This window comes from Pangasianodon hypophthalmus, chromosome 4, assembly GCF_027358585.1.
Source record: "Pangasianodon hypophthalmus isolate fPanHyp1 chromosome 4, fPanHyp1.pri, whole genome shotgun sequence".
Taxonomy (NCBI): Eukaryota; Metazoa; Chordata; class Actinopteri; order Siluriformes; family Pangasiidae; genus Pangasianodon; species Pangasianodon hypophthalmus.
The window spans coordinates 9,984,120-10,005,905 of record NC_069713.1 but is presented as its reverse complement, the minus strand read 5'-3'; the positions used below and the strand labels follow the sequence as shown (position 1 = coordinate 10,005,905).

Here is a 21,786-nt window from a genome sequence, read left to right as displayed (position 1 = left end):
TTTCATTTACCACAGAATGTCTTGCAATCTTATATATTAGTGTGATCATATTATTAATCAGTGACTACACGTACTATATATGAAACCTTAAGCACTTGCAAACACTTATTTCAATGTTTTCAGCTCTTATTAACAGTTAGCAAACCCTTAAAATCAGTTTATGTTTAAATTATGTTTAAGCAAAAGTAATGCACATCCTGTTCAACTGAATGGCTTTAGGGCTATGTAATGAGCTTAATTTGATCAGCAGTAGTTCTCTTGGTTATACATCAAGTTTCTAAATTACATTCGTGTGAATAGATAATATCTTATATATTATACATTCTCTTGGTCTTATAGTCTTTATCCTCTGCCTTTTATAGTACTGCACCCTTTAATCTCACCCTACAATTACAATTTGTTACAAGTTACAGCAATCTACAACTACTGACTATCAGTTAATTAGAAACTTACAATTAAATGCATTTAAAAATAATAGCCAAGAACACCTCTGATATAATATATTGGCGTCGCACAAATTTAATATGGCCAGTATGCTAATTACCACTGTAGCGCTCTTGCTATATCTCTAAGGTTTTCCGTTTTACAGGTCTTACAATCTAATCTTTGTGATTTAATCTTAGTGACATGTATCACTAATTAAGGTTAAAATATCTTAAATATATATGTGAGTTCCCTTCTGGCCAGTGATTTCACACATGCTTCAAAATGGCCACCAGGGAGTATGAGCACATGTATCGAAATATGTAATAACAATAATATAATGTTAGTACATTAAGAACATGTTATTTTCAGTGCAGGTCATTCCTGGATCTGGTTTTATTATTATTTATACATTTTATTTCACTAAGCCCAAGTGGCCTTTCTAGTGAGTCAGCCTTTGAACAAAGTCCACATGTTTAGCCTTGGATGACTCTGTGGCTCACCCCTGAAAATCCAGTCAAAAGTGACATGTGCATATGGCATGGTATAGTATGAAAACAGTGCAAAAGGCATGATATGTGCAGATGGGATGATATGAACATGAGTCCAGAGGCATGCACTAATGTAATGTAAGTGAAAATGTGTCCCAAATTACCAAAGACCAGTAAAAATGGTTTTCTGGCAGTCTTGACACAATGCACACACAATGTGTGTGTGTGTGTGTGTGTGTGTGTGTGTGTGGCCTGCTGCCTGGGTACAGATGTCAGTTCAATTCAGTGTGTTGAGTTCAATTTACTGAGTTAAACTGAACTGAGTCTATCCTCACTGCAGTCCATTAGGTGGCCGTCACACAACATAACCGACTGAATTCAAAGACTTTTATTTTGAAATCAGTGACCATGGAGATTGGGCTTCACATCTCAGAGCGTTTCGAAAGGAAAGGAAAACATGGCGGAATTCACGAAAAGTCTAACGCTGGGAGATTCTTGTACTGAAGGCAAAAAACCACGCTGTGCTTCCAAACGACTTCACGACCAGAAGCGCAGTAAAACAAGAATCAACATTGGAAGCGCCTTCCCAAGATGGCGAGAATTATTACTGAAGAAGAGGATGAAGTTAGACGCGGAATTAGCGACGTTCCTCTTGGACAGGTATAGAAATAACTATCTGTGTAAGTGTTGCACTGTTTGAAGGGCCGGCTTTACGTCATTAATCTACTAGATTGATCTTTATCACTTAGTATTGCTTGGTAAATTAAAGCTTTGGATGATCCAAATGCTTCGAACAGCCAAGCGAATCATCGCGCGCGCTCACAACTACGGATATTGCGCATGCGCAATATCCCTAGGTCTGAGCTGAGGAGGGCTATTGCGCATGCGCCGTCTTCTGAGACGCCGCTCGCGCCCAGGAGGAGCTCTATTGCGCATGCGCTGTACAGCCTGCAGCGTGAAACAGAAAAACGCTTTATGTTTGTTTACACACTTTCCAAAGCTATATTTAAGCTAAACACTAAACCCTTCATAACACAAAACCATGATACTACCCAGTGATTTTGCTACATTTCTACATTAATCCCATATCAAATATATTCAAAATTTAAAAAAAATGTAGGAAAAATGAAGATTTATTCTGCATATATAATAATAGAAAGCAGTAAATGACTACAGTTCTTTAGTTTTGGGCATCTGCCTTTGTGGTGTTAGTTAGCTCCTTTTCTTCTAACACTTTATTTGCCAATATCTCCAGCTATATATGTTTTCTAATTTATATATCGTCTCCAAACAGAATATTTCTGTGGTTTACACAAGCATGTTACTCTGCTGTGTGTACAGACTGTACGATTGAGTCTGTACCTAATCAAAGTTCGAATAACTATTACATGATGAGTAGGTTCTGTGTTGAGTAATGTTAAAAATTATTTATAAAGTTATTTAGTTACTTTTATTGGAAATTTGTCTTTCACCATACAGTATAAACAAGGACATCAACGCACCAACCTAAAATATAACAAAGCAAAAGTGCATAAAAAAACAGTATAAAAATCCCAAACTAAAATATACAGTATACTTCAACATACACACACATATATACATTCCCATATGTACGTATATATGCATACACATCTGAAGCACTGGGTCAGCAACAGAGCCATGTCCGGGAAGAACCACATACATAAAACAGACAGGACAGCTTTAATGAATTTAAAGAACTCATGTGTAAGTTGCAAGCACCTGAATGCTACTTTGTAGACTTTAAGAATCATAACAGTTCCTCTGCATCTGCGTATACACCACACAGAGATAAACACGGCTACATGACAGTAATATTGTGTACCATTACTGTATTGCGTCATGTTGTGTTAGCCAGTAACACCTTGAGAACAAACAGACCCCAAACCCTATCCTCTTCTGGGTGACACCAGCTACTGTAGTGTCATACTGTGAAAAGGCAAGCAGTATCGTATGTGATGAATGAAAGACTTGTTCCATTATAAATTATATTGTTTGGAAAAAAATTGGCCTGATGATCAATGGGGTAGCAGGGCTAGCTTTCAATGATTAAATGACACCAATATAACACTTAATTTTCTGCATCTACATCAGATTATTTTCTGTTAACAAATGTGTTAAGGTGGATTATTTTGGACCTTTGTGGAACCAAGGGCAACAGGATTGTGAGACTCCACCAGTGGTTGTAAGAATAATACACAGGTATGAAGAAGTTAACCTGGGGCTGATTTCTTTCTGGCCCAGACTGTAGATTCATGCAGGCTATCAGTGACAGTTGTGTGAGGTTATTACCAGAGTGACACAATCCCTAGATTTGATCTCTATTGGGGCAGGTATTTTGAGAAGGCATGTGTGAAATACAGATGTGGTGTAACGAATGTGAATGAGGTGGATTCTATCTATCAGCTCTGTTTTATGCTCCCTAAAATGCATTTGCAGCAGGAACTAAACATATATAAACTAAACACGCATTGTCTAATCAAATTACAAATTACACAAAAGGAGATACAACAGAACTGTACATTTGGAGCTTTTTTGGTTTGAATGATGTTCAAATGATGTTGTTATTCAGTGAAACACAGCATGAAGCCGATAAGGCATTGTGAACTTGAAACAATTAAAAAATTAGGAACCACATATACAGCTGCCTATCTGCCTTTGTGTATGCATAATGGTTTTCTCATTATGCCATCAGGTAAAACTCGTAATATTAATACATTGCTTAGGTCTCAGAGTTTTATTGCTGAACTGTTGATAGATATCAGATTTTAGTTTCACGTCTAATATCATAACATGTCAGGTGATTATATAGAGTGACACACCCCCTAGATTTGGTCTCCATTTGGATTGCGTTTTTCCGTAACAAATCACCAGCGTTGATTGAGAAGGCGCATATGAAATACAGCTCTGATGTAATGAACGTGAACGAGGTGGAATATTTACACTATCGTCCTTTTATTCCCTGGAATTCATTTGCAGCAGAAACTAAATGTAGATAGATTAAACACACATTATCCATTTCACAAAAGGACAGACGATAGAACCGTACATTTAGTGTTTTTGGGGTTGAATGCAAGAATTTCAACTTGTTGAAACATGGTATGAACCTAGTAAAGCATTACGGAATTGAAACATTTAAAATAATTATATTGAGTGCATCTGCCTATCTGCCTTTAAGTGTGTGTGTGTGTGTAATATTAATTACACTTATATATAATGATTCTTAATATATCATTGATGAAATAATTGATAACACTAATAGTTTCATTGTCGAGCTATTGATGCATATTAGATGTTAGCCCTCACATCCAATATCACGACCAGCATGGTAGAAAACCTTGATGTCCCATATTACCAGTTATCTGAAATTTTATTTTGAAGTACATAGCTAAGTGTAACAGGAAGTGTGATCTGGAAAGTCTGCTGCAACGGGTATATGATTATTTACCTTTCTCGCCTTAAGTGCAGTGCAGCTATAACCAAGCTGAGTGCTTTTCTCATGTCCCCGGGTATCACTCATGTACTAAGTGTGCCTTTGATCATCTTATAATTATATTAAAAAATGAAGTGATCAAGAGAGATTAGAGAGAGAAATGAGAGAAAATATCAGAGGGAGGTGTTTACAAGCATGCAGGTGAAGGAGCAACAATTTCCTAAACAAGTGACAAAAATTCTTTCATTAGTAAGTTTTCATCAGTCAGAAAATTAGATGCACATTGATATTATAGAAGAAAAGGTCTGGTCTTTAGCAAACTTCTTATCTTTCGTTTTCTGCTACTGTGCACTAATTTTTTGTATTTTTGTATTTTTTTGTACTTTACTGAGAGGGTTATGTATGCACAGTGTACATTAACTAGATCAGGGGTCTCAAACTTTAAACTAAAGTCCATGGTCTCAAAGGACCTATGCTCATGAATACTATTCAACTATACAAAAATTAGGCTTATTATTTAAATATGCAGAACAATATTCTGGCTATTTATTGGATCCATAGAGCATTTTATTCCTGAACTCTTATCTCGGAGAAAAAAGAATGAATTTGATCTTATACTTTTTTCCTGTATTTTTTTTTTTTAAGTTCTTCAGTTAAAAAAAAATAATTGATATTGATATGAGGCTGGTTCTCAAGGTTTCAGTATCATATCGGAAAAGAAAAGGTGCTATCCCGCCATCTCTATTAAATTGTAATAACTTTAGTAATGGTGGGTTGTAACAAAATATAGAAAATTCATGGACCCCGGGGATCCCTGGACCCCATTTTGAGATGGTAGTAGACACGTTAATGCATCTCTAGACTATGTCTGTTAGAGCCTGCTGTTAAAATTGTGGTGATTTATTTATTTATTTATCTGACCACTTTAGCGTAACTAACTTAAAATTCTGAAATTAGTTATTCACAAAATAACTAATTCAAAATAACTAATTCAAAAAATTCAAAAAATTCACTGTATTCACTGTAGCCACTGACACTTTCCTCTCCTCACTGAAATTGTTATTTGTGAGAGAAAATAATATCTCTATGACTCTCCCAGAGTGTGCAATCAGAAATGAAACGTTTTAGCACCTGTATTAACCTATCAGGTAACATTCCTGAAAAAAGAGGCGGCCCTTCTTGCCTGTCAGTCATTTTGCGTGTATACAGGCTCATGCATGTTTAGAGTATAAATGAATAGGAGATGAACGGACACCTCGGATTGATAATACACCCAATGGAAGCAGTGGTAGAGCAAGCTGCGTTCCGCTTCAACCGTTACTGACAATGGCTTACACTACAAAACACTCAAAGAGAATAAAGACTGCTGAGGAAAAGAAAGCGTCCAGAAAGGAATTTGACCGAGCAAGAGGGAAGACAAGAGTGAACATTGGTGTGGCTTTTCAGCGCTGGAGAGACCTGAAAGACTCAAGGAAAAGTTTGAAAACTGATGCTGAGCTTGCTTTGTTTCTGCTTGACAGGTGATTATTTTGTGCAAAAAACCCTGTAACCTGTGACCAGGATAAACCTGAAGATGAATGAAGGCTATTTTCATAAGAGAGAGTGCTGAGAGGAGAGACACAAAGCTTGTCAGTGTTAAAATAGGGATTCGCTTCACATGTGGTAGACATCTGACATTTACAAACTGTTCCAGTGAAAACTCTCTTGTTGCTTTTACAGCTTTTCAAAAGTAACATCCTTGCCAGCTGCAGCAAGAGCGGATTGGACTTCAACGGATGAAGCTTCAGGGAGGTAATCCTAAAAAACCGCCTCGCATTTTGTTTTGGTCTAAAGAATAACCTTTGCTAACTGCTTTCTTGCAGGCTATTTACAGTGGTGTGCCTCAGTGGAGATTAAACTAAAGGAGAATTGTTACAGTGTGAACTACGGTGGCCCGTAAGTGCAAAACTAAAGTACAAACCAAAAAAACGCAGCAGTAAATGAGAAAACACAACAGCGAAACCCAAAACATATCAACATTACCTAAGGCTCAAAGATTAATCGATTTTGAATCGAAATCGCAATTTCTAAAAGTGCGGTTCATACACCGCATTAGGTGCGATTCAAGATGCAATTCACCCGATAAGTGTGCAACCCCTTACATAACAAAACACGAAAGTAGGCTGGCAATGTAAAGTCTAGCTTGACTCCACAAACATTTTACGTAGCCTAGCTGACTTATGAGAGGATGAGTTGCTGCCATCATGTGAAGTAAACAAGTGCTAATTAGCAGCAAAGATGGCGGAGGCTAACAGTAGTGAGCCTGGTCCGACAAGCGAATGGGAATGAAGTAAAGACGACCTTGCAACCAAACGAAACTGCACATCAAATGTCTGGAACTGTTTTGGCTTCAGGAAGACAGACACCCTTCATCAGCAGCTGATTTACAAAATGTGCCGAAAAACAGTGCAAACCTCTTGTAGTAACACCACAAACTTATACGAGCATCTCAGACGGTACCACAAATCGCAAGATGGTGAATGTTTAGCTAATTGGAATAATAAAAAAAAAAATTGCATGTTAAATAAAATAAAATAAAATAAAATCGCATTTAGATTTTTTTCCCCTAAATCATGTAACCCTAGCATTACCTGAAAAAAGAGAAGGTCCTTATTGAACATCACATGCTGATTGAATTGTACTTTTTCAGTCTGAACTCTAATTAGCCTAGTAAATATGATTTTTCTGCAAAGTTGCTTATGTTGTTATAGCGAGAAATAATCCTTCTACTGAATAACCCAGCTTCCTTTATGCAGGTTTTAATGCTGTGCAACATTGAGCATAGCATCTCTAAAATAACATCATATGAATGTCCTTGATTATTTATAAATAAATAAGCATGAAGCCATCAGTAGATTGATTTGGGCTCATAATTCCTCTTACTGAAAAACATCCTCCGGTTGTCCATTTGCTGTCGACTGTCAGACTGACATGCTCTGCAGCCAATCAGCAGCGGGCAAGTGATGTTCAATAAGGACCTCCTCTTTCCCTTATGAGTTAACATTAATGTTGATGTGGATTTAGTTTTGCTGTTATTTTCACATTTGGTGATGTTTTTGGTTTTGCTGTACGATTTTCAAATTCGTTCTTTTTTTTCCCCCTTCTCTCCCAAAGTTGTTTTGTTTGTTTTTTGGTTTTGCTGTTTTGCTTTTGCAGTTGTGGTTTTGCCAGTGTGGTTTTGATTTTGCTCCTGCGGTTTTGGTTTTCCTCTTATATTCTTTTTTGCTGTTGCATTTTTGGGTTGTTAAAGTGTTTTCGCACTTACATGCCACCGTGGTAAACTGCTCATTCTTGCAGAGTCAGGCTTGTGATGGTGAGGTGTGATCCTTTTTATTGTATGAGGTACTGATACCATTGGTTAACATACAAACTGACTACTGTAATATTTGGATAAATAATTTGTGGAGAAATAATTTATTCCCAGTAACATGGTTATGAATGAAGAAACAGCAGAAAATAGTCTTGGTAGTTTAACCATATTAATAAAAAGATCCTAATGTAGCAGTTGTTACATAAAATAATATCTGATTTACTAAATTATTTAATCCTGCTGTATATAGTTTGCATCCCAACCTTAAGTCTTTGTAAAAAATGTTTGTTTCTGTGCATTTACAGTGCTTGGGATGACAGACAGTTACCACAAGATGACGCAGCCTCAACACCAGTGGAGATAGAGTTGGTACATGCTGTTATGTGTGTCGGGGTGGACAAATTATAGATAAACACAGTAGCCTGCTGGGCTACTGGCTTTCCAGATCATGTAATCCAGGTACACGTTCTAGTAGTCCGTCTTTGTACGTGGAGAAAAAAAAACTTCACTGAAAGTAGCCAATTAGTTTTCTTTTGTCATTATACTCTTTTAGCATGCCTCACATTCTCTATGTGCTCTGCTTTCATTACATTTATTTAATCGTTTTGATCCTAAAATTCGTTGCACCTGTCACGTCTAATCCCGAAGCTGTACTAGAGCTGCCTGCACTGTCGTCTCCTGTTTTTTAAATCCATAAAGAAGTGTGTTTTTCTTCTGTTATTTATTTGGGTGTTTTTCAAACCCAAAATGTAATAAATTATTGGTCATTTTATGACTCATCCATTTTACAGTCGACCTGCAATTGTCATCATCATCATCATCATCATCATGTAGTTTTTTGTAATAGAGGCTAAGCAATATAGTTCACCACCACACCAGATCAAGCACAACAAACAATGGACTAGGGCTTTAATATTAACCAGAAATTGTAATGAATTAATTATGCTGAGTTGTTTTGAAGCTAACACTAGCATTTCTCCTACCTGCTATACAGATATGTATTTTTATTTAGCTTGTTAGCTCGGAACTGGCTCACTGAGTAGCTGTTGTTGAAAGTAACAGTTAAATTAATTTAAAATGGAAAAGGAGTTAGAGTGATGATGCAAGGAATCCACTGGGCTTTATCAGAATATAGACTGGTTATTAGAAATTTGTCCACCCCTTGGTATATTCTGTTTCCTTCCAGCTAATAGTTTGCTGGCTTTAGAAAAAAAACTAGATTGATGATAAGGTCATTTCACTTTGGATGCAGTTTTACCCATTCTGATACTACGATTTTGACTTTATAGGTGTTAACAAAAAGCATGACGAATAAGCCAATGGCAGGTTCACGAGAAGTCATCAGCTGGAACAGAAGAGGTGAGGTGTTTGTATGTGTAACTTTATATTTTTTTTTTCAGAAAACTTGTTTACTCAGAACGTCCTTTATGATGAGAATGAATATTCTGTGCTTTGTTCTTGTTTTATTACTGTACATAAGTATGTCATTAAAGATTTAGCAGCTGAAGTCTTGGCTTTGGGTTAAAAGGCTTGTCAGACAGGGCTCTCGAGTGGCACAAGAGAAAAGCATTCTCCCACCCGCAATAATGCCACAGCCATCTGTGGCCTAGAGTCTACAGAGCAAAACTGGCCATGCTGTCCTGGTGGGAGGGATGATGTACTGTCTCTCACTCTGTCAATCTACCCAGCACTACCCAATCGTGGGCGTCTTTGAGCTCACTTATGCGTGCGGAAGAGGGCAGATAGCTCTTTCCTCCGAGTGTATTACACTGTGTGGTGATGCAGCATAGGCAGTAGTTTGAAAAGATGCATTTGGTTGGCTTCGTGTGTCTCAGAGGAAGCATGTGTTAGCCTTCACCCTCCCTGGTTGGTAGCTGTCAAATGATAAGGGAGAGCTGAAGAGTCAGTGAGAATTAGCAAGACCAAATTGGGCAGAAAATGCAGAAAAAAAAGGCTTGTCCGACAAATATTTCACAGTGTTTTACGGTAATCTTTTTTTTTTTTTTTTCCAGATGTGCAAAGGAGGCCGTTTACTGCAGGTGCAAAAATAAACTTATCTGAGTATGTCCTTTTGGTTTACACAATCGCATATACATATACTAAAGTATATAACCTTTCACTAGTCAACAGTACACGTGTGTATTGTATTCTCTTATTTGACTTGAATATTAATCATGAATTTAATTGTTTGCATACTTTCTAAATTAAAAGTAATATTTTTCTTTCTGGTATTAGTAAAATTTCCAGTTTTTCTTGTAGTGTTTGAGTGAGGAGACTAAATATTCCAGTTGAAACAGAAGGGACAGCTATAAGAATTTAATTTAGATATTCACACTAGCTTGCGACAAAGCATGACACGAAGCCGCAATTAAAAACCACAGCATGGCAAGCTTTGAACTGAAATTTTCTCAATTCTGTGCATATGAGTTGATTCTGATTATGATGTGGTTAAACGCAGACCTCCCGGCCTTTACAAATTTGAGTTATCCCTCAAAGATAGGCAAAGGCGAGTCGTTTTTTTTCCCCCCAATTAAAAACGGCAGACATGACAATTGACGTACAAATCATGACAGATTAACAGTTAACTTCCCCCTTACCCCATTTCTCTTGTCTTGATTTTTTGGTTAAAAGAATGGAAAAAAATTGATAAAAAAAGATTAAATAGGTCCACAAAGAAGTGTCACATCTAAAACATTACAAATAATTTTACTTGTAATGATAATTAGAAAGTAATGAGGGACATTGTATGCTCTCCTGCGCTGGTCAGCATGGATGCGATCAGACAGTGCAGTCAAGCTGTTCATGGTAGAAACTGGAGTGTGTGTGTACATATGGTGTTGTAGGTTACCACCAGCTGCTTCAGCTCATCTGTTAATTCTGCTTTCCTTGTACATTTTTCTCTTTAGTGCTCTTTGGTCTTTAGTTCTATCCAAACGCCTGGTGATTACCTTAAAATATACATGCATTACAGCTTCTGGTTTGCACAGCTTCTGCTTTTGCACAAGAGCTATATTACTTCATCGAACAAACAGTTTTCACATTGATTAGTGCATTGTTTAGATTGTGTTTGACTAGTCAGCTTTAGAAACATTAACATTTTGGTTGCTATCATTTCTCATCACATAAAAAAAACCAAAAAAAAAACAACAACAACAAAAAACACGCTGTACAGTGCATGCCCAGAAGTGACAAACTACAAGTTGCTTGCTAGTATGAACGAGATAAGATGTTGCCTACTGAAGAGGACGGTTATTGACAGTTCTAGACAGAATTGTTGAGCATGGTTAATAAGACACACGATTGCTTGTTTTGATTCCATAACATCTATGTACATAACTTCACTATTTTATAGTTAATAAGAGCATAAGTCATGAAGTCATGTATTGGATATGTTATAGAACCAGGTATATAACCTTGACCAAGGAGGGGTTTGTGCGTCTGATGTTCCGCTGTCTGGAGTGCTCCAGTGAGTGCCGGATCCGAGGGAAAGGCAGAGGTGGGAATCTCACTTTCAGACAAGAGTGCCTGATCTGCTGTAACTACAGAGTGTGGACCTCTGAGGCAGCTGGTATACCAAACAAGAAGGTGTGTATTTAAGCAAGTCCCTACAGCAAGTTATCGCATGGACTAAGAACGCGCAATAGAAATCACTTTTTCATGTTTGACTTATATGTCGTAATTGTTTTGCTGAACTTCACAGTTACCAATAAAGTCCTGTTTTTTTTCTGACTTTGATTTCTGCAAATGCTTCATTTGTTAATTCATTTCATTTGGAAGTAGTTTTCTGTATACAGGTTGGTAATTCCTAGGTTTTTTTTTTTTATTCTCCTCTCTTTAGGTAACTGATGAGTGTTCGCCATGTGGCGATGCTTGTGGGCCGTCATTTGATAGCATACCTGTGACTGTTGACCAGGAACACGTGTCTGATGAGTCTCCAAAGCTGACATATGAGGACAATGCTCAGGCTGCTGAGGATTCCATCTCAGGGAGAGAGGAGCATGACGAGAATGTGAGGGAGGAGGAGCTGAGTCTCCTGATGGAAACACATGAGGACAGTGATGAGGAAGAGGGTTCAAACCTTGCACTGATAAGCGATGACACCGCTAACCAAACTTACCCTGAGTCTTCTGACACGCTGACGGCTGACGAGGAACTGTTTATTGATGAGTACAGTGGTGAAGAGCTTGCTGAAAAAGAAAGTGACAAATCCTCTCAAAACAGACAGGAAGAGGATTTTGACGTGTACCTCCTGAGCTCCTCAGACGAAGCCAATGTGAGTGTAGACGAGGACATATTTACTGATGAGGACAGAAGTGAAGAGCTTGCTGAGAAAGCGAGCGACAAGTCCTCTAAAAAGGGACAGCAAGACGATTCGGATGAGTACCTGCCGAGCTCCTCGGACGAGGCCTTGGAGAGCTGTGATGAAGAAACTTCTGACGAGGAGTATACCAAGAAACCATTTCAGAACACTATTAAACCAGTAATTTGGTGCATAGACTGTGAAGCTCTAGCTAAAATGTTATGTTCAATTCAGCGGCACAAGAAGAACTATTGCTGTGCCGAGTGCATCTCTGGCGATAGTGTCGAGAACCTCAGTTTAAAGGACTTCTCCGTTCGTTTTAATGATGTCCGGAGTTTTCATCTGCATGCCATGGCTGAGCATAGTGGCACGGAAAACCTTTACGAGCGCAAGATCTGTCAGGACTGTAATAAAACAATCAGGGTGGAGACGGACCCCAACAAGAAGAGCCATGTGTGCGAGTACAAGATTAAACCATTTTCCTGTAATGTGTGCCACAAGCACTTCTTCACAGAAATTGGACAAAAAGTGCACTACCGTCGCTTGCACGGAGACTACCAACACGCCTGCAAGTACTGCATGATGGCGTTTGATACAAAACAGTCCAAGCTAGAGCATGAGCAGAGTCACAAAACAGACACGCTGCCCTATATGTGCCCGGACTGTCCAGAAAAGTTTAAAGATTTTGTTACACGCAATGAGCATTTAAAGACCCACCGAGGTAAAAAGAAATACATCTGCAGCACATGCAATAGGAAATTTACCGCGCTTCACAGATATGAGAGACACTTGCGCATACACTCAGGGGAGAAACCTTACAAGTGTGAGGTGTGTGACCGTTCCTTCAACCAGGACGGACACTTGAAGTCCCACATGCGTCTCCACACAGGGGAGAAACCCTTCTTGTGTGAGCATTGTGGAGAATCGTTTAATCACAACATCAGCCTGAAGAACCACCGGCAGAGACAACATGGCATCAACTCTAGCTGTGTGCCAGCAGAGGAGAGCAAACAGATCGGTAGACCCATAAGGAACAAAGATCAGCTTAGAAGGCAAAGAAAAATGCACTCTACTGCTGATGCTGAGATGGAGAGTTGCGAGTCCGACTTTGATGAAGAACAGCAGAAAAGATGTCGGAAGAGGAAAGCCAGAAGGAAGAAACGAGGAAAAATTAATGTACAAGCAGACATTTGAGCTCTGTATAAGAGAGAAATGTACTTTTACACGTGCGTGATCTGTTCATTGAGATGAGATGCAAGAAATCAAATGGTGTCAGAGACCACATGATTTTATTTTTGCATATACACTCAAGCAGAAACCACCAGAATTACTGAAAAGTAAAGCAGTTACTAGCTAGGAGTTTGCTTACACAGTGTTTCCCCTACAGGTCAGTGTTCACTTTAATATGTACTGTTATGTACTGTTTGAAATCAAATTATAGTTGTTATGTGCTGTTTAAAATCAAATTATAGTTGTTATGTACTGTTTAAAATCAAGTTATAGTTGAGAATTGTTCTTCAGTCTTACCAAAAGTGCCTTACATTCCTACCATGAAATTCTTACAAGACTGATAAACAGCATTAAAAGTAAAGTATTTATTTTCTATTTTAGAAAACGAAGCTGGCTGCAACTACAGAATAATGCTGCTGTATGTAACAAATGTCATACAACCAATACGAAGTGCACATTATTATATAAGTGCAATTTATTAAAGAATGCAATGTGTGTTTAAAGGACATGTGAATTCATAAGCCCAGTCAAAGGTTTGGGAGCAAAGAGAATTATACAAAGTGAATCTTTGAAATAAAAACTTATGAAAATGGCTGTTTCAAATTCAAATGCAAAAGTGTTTTTCTTTTTTTTTGTAATCTTTGATTACGGGCATTTAATGAGCTAGGCATGTGTTTGAAGAGTTCAATATAATGTACCATTTACTATAACTATTATTACTACCTGCTAGTTAGGAGTAGAAGGAGTAGACCTGGAAAAATACATAAACTGCTATAGCATTGTTTGTGTTTGGAACGGGTTCTCTGTGTATGTCACTTGAATTAAATGAGTTTAATCTAATACAAAAACATGTAGGCCTATAAATATTGTCAACTTGAACTTAATTCTTTCAGTGGAAAGTCCAGAAATTAAAAGCTCTGTGGCTCCAATAAATATAAAAAAAATATTATAGTACAAATTGTAATAATTACTCTAATATTTAAACAGTTCATGAAAATAAATCTGTGCTAAAGGGGTCCCTGGTTTCAAAAACGAACCTCTGGTAAGTATTTCCATTCTAAGCACTCTGTGTTTAGATATCTTTATTAGATGTGCAAAGTAATGTCTCTTGATACAGTAAAAATAATTATCTAGTGTTGCTCTCCTGAAGTTTGTCTCCATTGTCTTGATTGGCCTCTCTGAGGATCTCTTTCAGCCATGTTGGATCTTGTGTAAACTTCCTGTAAAGTGGTGAGTAAATTTGTTTCTGTTATATCAGAGTGTTCTGTGGTCAATCAGTCTAGATGAACCTGATGAGGACTAAAGACCACACAGAGTGATAGAAGCCAAAGCTTCTGTCTGAGTTTTTTATTCTAGCTTTTAAATAACAACAGCTCCCAGTGTAACAAAGAACATGTTTGTGCATGCGCTCTGTAAATAAGTGCAGTTTATTGATGAGCGGCTGTGATGCTGTTTCATCTCTCTTTTTTAGACAAGAGCTTTAAATTCTAATCAGGATTTCTGAATTTATTATTGAGTGATTTCTGTTCCTGGTACAATTCCTTTGTGTTACTTATATGTACTTTCTTTTCACTATTTTAAGTTTTACTTTATACTATTGTTGTTGTTTTCTGTTTTCTTAGCTGTATGATTTTTACTTTGGTTAAAATTGAATATTAATTATTATACTATAGCCAGCATTTACTCAATTTAGCATTTACTCAGATAAATATGCAATAATGACCATAATAATAACCATTGACAAATAATGGTTATAAAATTATTGTAAATGGGGGCATGGTGGCTTAGTGGTTAGCACAGCTGCCTTGCACCTCTAGGGGTGAGGGCTCAAATCCTGTCTCCGCCCTGTGTGTGTGACGTTTGCATGTTCTCCATGTGCTTTAGGGATTTCCTCCCCCAATCCAAAGACATGCGTCGCAGGCTGATTGGCATTGCCAAATTGTCTGTAGTGTGTGAATGTATGTGTGATTGTGCCCAGCGATGGGTTGGCTCCATCCAGGATGTGCCCCAAGTTCTCTTGGATAGGGTCCAGCAACACTGTGTAGAATAAGCAGTATGGAAAATGGATGGATAGATTATTGTAAATGAAGCAGCTCCACACAGAAATAAGAAAGTTTTTGTCACCTTATATTGTAATAACTAAATTCTAGATCATTTAACATAATATACAGTATTTATCTGTGTATATATATATATATATATATATATATATATATATATATATATATATATATATATATATATGTGTGTGTGTGTGTGTGTGTGTGTGTGTGTGTGTGTGTGTGTGTGTGTGTATATATATATATATATATATATATATATATATATATATATATATATATATATATATATATATATATATACACACACACACACACACACACACACACACACACACACACACACAGTTAGTTCTGGAAGTATTTGGACAATGACAGAGTTTTTGTGATTTTGCACCACCACAATGGATTTGAAATAAAACAATCAAGATGTGACTGAAGTGTAGACTTTCAGCTTTATTTGAAGAGGTTCCACAAAAATATGGCATTTACCATTTAGGAATTACAGCCATTTTAAGCAATGTACTTCCATTTTCAGGGGCTCAGAGGTATTTGGACAAAGTGACATAATTGTAAATATAACCATAATTTTAATACTTGGATGAAAATCCTTTGCAGTCAATGACTGCCTGAAGTCTGGAGCCCATGGACATCACCAAGTTTCCACTGAGTTTCCTCCCTGGAGATGCTTTGCCAGGCCTTCACTGCAGCCACATTCAGTTGCTGCTTGTTTGTGGGTCTTTCTGCCTTCAGTCTTGTCTTCAGTAAGTGAAAAGCATGCTCTACTGGGTTGAGATCAGGCGACTGACTTGGCCATTGAAGAATATTCCATTTCTTTGCCTTCAAAAAGTCTTGAGTTGCTTTCTCAGTATGTTTATTATCCGCCTGCACTGTGAAGCGGTGTCCTATCAGTTTTGTAGCATTTGGCTGAATGTGAGCAGAGAGTATAGCCCTATACACCTCAGAATTCATCTTGCTACTTCTGTCAGCAGTCACTTCATAAATAAAAAGTCTGTTGCATTAACCGTTTTACAGCCATTTTTTTGCATAGTCCCTCCATTTTCACAGGCTCAAAAGTAATCGAACAAACGAACATAATTATAAATATTAGGATTATTTTTAATACATTTCATCAATGACTGTCTGAAATCTGTAACCCATGGACATCTTTGCCAGGCCTTTACTGCAGCTGCCTTCGGTTGCTGCTTGTTTGTGGGTCTTTCTGACTTCAGTTTTGTCTTCAGTAAGTGAAAAGCATGCTCAGTTGGGTTGAGGTCAGGTGCCTGATGCGGGCATTTAAGAACATTCCATTTCTTTGCCTTAAGAAGCTCTTGGGTTGCTTTCATGGTACTTTTTGGGTCATTATCTATCTGTACTGTGAAGCACTGTCCTATCAGTTTTGCAGCATTTGACTCAATCTGAGCAGAAAGTATAGCTCTATACACATCAGAATTCATCATGCTACATCTTTCAGCAGTCACAACAATAAACACCAGTGACCTGGTTCCACTGGCACCATACATGCCCATGCCATAACACTGCCTCCACCATGTTTGACAGATGATAAGGTATGCTTTGAACATGAGCCCTTCCTTTCCTTCTCCATACTCTTTTCTTCCCATCATTCTGATACAGGTTAATCTTGTGTTACCTACCGAGGGACTGAGAGGAACGAATGGTTTAGAATTGAAACCACATCCTTGACTATGCCACCCTAGGAACTGTACACAGGGAGATACGTTTCCCAGACCAAAAAATGACTCAGGTTTGTTGGTGCGATAGTAAGCAGAAACCAGAGCTCCAACTCAAATCATAACTTTATTAACAATAACAAAATTAACAAATTTATTTTAAAAAAAAAAAGCTAATTCAATCAGAATCTTTAACATTTTTCAAAAGCTAAAAGTGGCCACAAGACTACTAAAAACAGAGTGGAGTCTTACCAGGGAGAGACAAACTTCCAGGGTGTTCCCTAGACTAACACCCCAAACATGCACACAGACACAAAACGCCACACAAAATAGACAAACATACAGTAAACTAGTGAGATAAGAGTGTGCAATAAAAGCAACCACCACCAGGGGACTAGTCTCTCCAGCCGTTGCCTCCGTTTGAACTAAAGGAAAAAAGAAAAACATTAGAAATGCTCACTAAAACAATACACATGCGATGCCAGTCAGCGCACAATAACCTGTACGATTACTCCAACCTCTATGATTCTCCAAACCAAAAAAAAAAAAAAAAAAAACAACAAATACTCAAAGCTTATACAGCAGCCTAATAGCAATGAAAGGATGAGTAACTTGTGCAAGAAGTAAAATCAAGGCAAAATATCAACGTCACTGTCACAAGATTACAAATAGACACTCTGGAATTGAAGCAGTCGCCAGTCAACCAGTGAAGTATGTCATGGCCTTCTATTCTTCAGAAGTGGTACCACCAGGCGAAACCTACTTTAGAGCCCAGTAAAACCATGCTAAAAAAAAAAAAAATCAAAACACAATGTTGCAGCCACAAAGTACAACATGTGTGGAAAGGCTACATAAAAACACACCTTATGACAAGTTCACAAGGAGTGAAGAGCAATTCCCAGCTTCACCGTCATGTATATTCAATTCAATTCATTTTTATTTGTATAGCGCTTTTTACAAAGGTCATTGTCTCAAAGCAGCTTTACACAAACAAAAGTAAAGTGAAGTGTGTGTGTGTGCCGTCTCTGATGAGCAAGCAGGGCGACGGTGGCAAGGAAAAACTCCCTGAGATGGTGATAGGAAGAAACCTTGAGAGGAACCAGGCTCAACAGAGAACCCATCCTCATATGGGTTTACACTGTAGTGTGCGTGTGTGTGAGCACAATGTGTGTTGGTGTAGTCCATGGAAAACAGCTGAAGCGTTTTCGTGGCAGTATGAAGCATTGCCGGTGGACAGGTCCAGAGTGAAGGGGGGGAGGTCTGGATCACCGGCAGCTCAGGAGTGTAGCTCGGCAGAAGGAGAAGGAAAGTGGTTAGGTACACTCACTCATATATATCCCCATTCAACTGTTAGAACACACCAATCACACTCCAACCAAACAAAAAAACAGGATTACACTTTACCCGACTGAAAGAGTTGAGGTGCGATGAACAGTTCCAAACAGAGCAACACACTCCAAACACACTGAGATCCCATAAGATTGCTTAGGTCTAATATAACTACACGCTAATGGCTAATTACCAACATCTCTTGAAGGCGTCTCTTGATTGTTGACTTTGACAGTGATACGCCTACCTCCTAGAGAGTGTTCTTGACTTGGCTAGATGTTGTGAAGGGTAGTGTTGTTCTTTTCAAAAATGTACCAAATTGCTGATTTTCAGCCTAATGATGGCCTCCTTTACTTGTATCAACACTTCTTTGGAGCTGAGTGTTCCCATGAACAGCTACCAAATGCAAATTCAAAACTTGGAATCAACTCCAGACCTTTTATCTACTTATTTTGTCATGAAATAATGAGGAAACAGGCCACACCTGACTATGAAACTGCTCATCAATCATTTGTCCAATTACTTTTGAGCATGTGAAAATGGAGGAATTACGTGAAAAATGGCTATAATTCCTAAATGGTTAATGCAATATATTTGTTAAACCCCTTGAATTAAAGCTGAAAGTCTACAGTTCAATCACATGTTGACTGCTTCATTTCAAATCTATTGTGGTGGTGTACAGAGGCACGAAAATTGTCACCTTCCAAATACGTATGGACCTAACTATATCTATCTATCTATCTATCTGTGTGTGTGTACATATATATATATATATATATATATATATATATATATATATATATATATATATATATATACACACACAGATAGATAGATAGATAGATAGATAGATAGATATAGTCAGGTCCATACGTATTTGGAAGGTGACAATTATATATTATATATATATAATGTATGTATATGTGTGTGTATACATAGTGTGTCAGATCAGCCATTACATTAAAACCACCTGTCTAATATTGTGTAGGTCCACCTTGTGCCACCAAAACAGCTCTGACCCATCAAAGCATGGACTCTACAAGACCTCTGAAGGTGTGCTGCGGTATCTGGCATCAAAATATTAGCAGCAGACTCTTTAAGTCCTGTAAGTTGTGAAATGTGGCCTCCATGGATCACACATGTTTGTCCAGCACATTCCACAGATGCTTGATCAGATTGAGATCTGGAAAATTTGGAGGCCAAGTCCTCAAACCATTCCTGAACAATTTTTGCAGTGTGGCAGGACGCATTATCCTGCTGAAAGAGGCCATTGCCATTAGGGAATACCATTGCCATGAAGGGGTGTACTTGGTCTGCAACAATGTTTAGGAAGGTGGTATGTGTCAAACTAACATCCACATGAATGCCAGGACCCAAGGTTTCCCAGCAGAACATTGCCCAGAGCATCACACTGCCTCTGCCACCTTGCCTTCTTCCCATAGTGCATCCTGGTGCCATCTCCTCCCCAGATAATCGACACACATGCACCCGGCCATCCACATGATGTAAAAGAAAATGTGATTCATCAGACCAGGCCACCTTCTTCCATTGCTCCATGGTCCAGTTCTGATGCTCATTGTAGGCTCTTTCGGCCGTGGACAGGGGTTAGCATGGGTACTCTGACCCGTGTGCGACTATGCAGGCCCATACACAACAACAACTTTCTATCATAGCCAGCGTTAACTTTTTCAGCAATTTGTGCTACAGACTAGCCTTCGCTCTCCACGCACATAAATGAGCCTGGGGTGCCCATGACCCAGGCGCCGGTTCACTGGCTGTCCTTCCTTGGACCACTGGTAGGTACTAACCACTGCATACCAGGAACACCTCATAAGACCTGCCGTTTTGGAGATGCTCTGACTCTGGCCTAGCCAACATAATTTGGCCCTTGTCAAAGTCGCTCAGATCCTTACGCTTGACCATGTTTCCTGCTTCTAACACATCAACTTTGAGAACTGACTGTTCATTTTCTGCCTAGTATAAACACACAAAATGGTAATCAGCACATCATTATCTTCTTGCAACAGCAAAATATTATGTCGTTTTAATTGCATGAAAGCCACTGTATGCTCCTGTCTGTTGAGCTGTAAATGCACTCCTGCTGCCTGATATGATGCCAGTACCTAATCCTAACACACTTCTACTGCCGTGGTTCCTCTCACCTTCGGACCTTCCTGACTGCTGTTGATGTTCTACGATTGCTCTGTTTCTCCTGCTGTATACCCTAAAGATGTGCATTTCCCCAAAACAGTTTATATCCACCACTCACCTTCCTTTGAGTACTTATCTGAAAAACATATACAATTGCAAATTAGTTCATGTCAGTCATTTCAGATCTGATTTTCATAAAAAAAAACAACCATTCATATCTAGCAATGAATGTTCTGATTAATTAACATTATTACACAAAGAGTTTACTCTTATTTGTTCTTCAGCAAATACGCGACTTTCACTTTAATAGCAGTTAAGACACGAAACATTATTGTGGTTTGGTTTCTATTCTAGTTGCGCTGCGTGGCTTTAACCAGTGAGAAATGAGGAAATGCTCCTTTCTTCACATTCTCAGTAAAGCCAAAATTAAAACAGCCACGCATGCATGTTCCCACTCCTGCTGGTTTCTGTGGCGAACACTGTCAGCACTCAATGAGATGAACTAATAATGAAAGATGACCTTAGAGAAAGATCTGATAACATTAGATGTCATTGTAGCCTCTACAGTATCTAATATTAACTTATGACACATTATTTTGCACCACAAAAATACATCTAAACACAAGAGAACTCAGAATGGAAATAATTTGAAATGTGTCCATACCATCCACAGGCAGTAAATAGATTTCAGATCAGAAACTGAAGCCCAATAACATAAAAACTTTAAGTACAGTGCTATTTGATTTGCTGTTATATTTTATTTGCTAGTCTATTAAAATTTAAAGTAATTAGAACACAAAAAGAAAAAAATCCTGAGACTCATTGGAGGTTCAGTGCCACTGTGACCTTCAGCAGCAACAGGAATCTGTGGAACCGTCACACATTCCCCCTCAGTGCACAGCAGCGTGTGTCCTGCAGTGAGTGCTGCTGTGCATTTGTTTCTGTTTCTGGAGCCATATTTCCATGTTCCTGTGTAAATCCACATTTTTCATTTGGATTATGGATCTGCCTGCTTTGATATTGCCTTCCTGAACCTTGACCTCTGCTTTGAAATATGATGAAGATGATTGGTTTGCCCTTAATAAAGAGCATGGTGAGTTTACTCACTTGTGTCCTGTCTCATCAGCTTTGCACATTACAGCTTCTCACATTATTTTTTTTTTCTTTATCCCTGAGGAAAATTGTTTCATTGCAGCAGTACAATAAACAACAAAAATGCAAGGACACAGAAAATGCACAGATTGTAGTACCCATTACAGTAAGTAAATAAAAATAAAATATGATAAAAATAAAATTCTAAGTAGCAACAAA

General features: G+C 38.2%; 1 protein-coding gene across 9 annotated transcripts; it reads left to right on the top strand.

Moving 5' to 3' along the window:
- Positions 1–1,208: 1,208 nt before the first annotated feature.
- Positions 1,209–13,847, top strand: LOC113540087 (zinc finger protein 570). Of its 9 annotated transcripts, XR_008301575.1 has the most exons (9): positions 1,209–1,574; positions 6,085–6,156; positions 8,020–8,083; positions 9,004–9,073; positions 9,727–9,775; positions 11,113–11,299; positions 11,553–13,213; positions 13,291–13,401; positions 13,626–13,847. XR_008301575.1 is itself a non-coding variant. In XM_053233088.1 (8 exons), the coding sequence occupies exons 1-7, from the start codon at positions 1,372–1,374 to the stop codon at positions 13,206–13,208; spliced, it is 2,301 nt and encodes a 766-aa protein (XP_053089063.1). In that variant the 5' UTR covers positions 1,209–1,371; the 3' UTR covers positions 13,209–13,213; positions 13,291–13,847. The 9 variants fall into 9 exon arrangements, 7 of the variants coding, with proteins under 7 accessions (XP_053089063.1, XP_026792105.3, XP_026792106.3 ...); XM_053233088.1 differs by having other exon boundaries at positions 13,291–13,847; XR_003403995.3 differs by having other exon boundaries at positions 1,210–1,574; positions 11,553–13,401.
- The last annotated feature ends 7,939 nt before the right edge of the window (positions 13,848–21,786 follow it).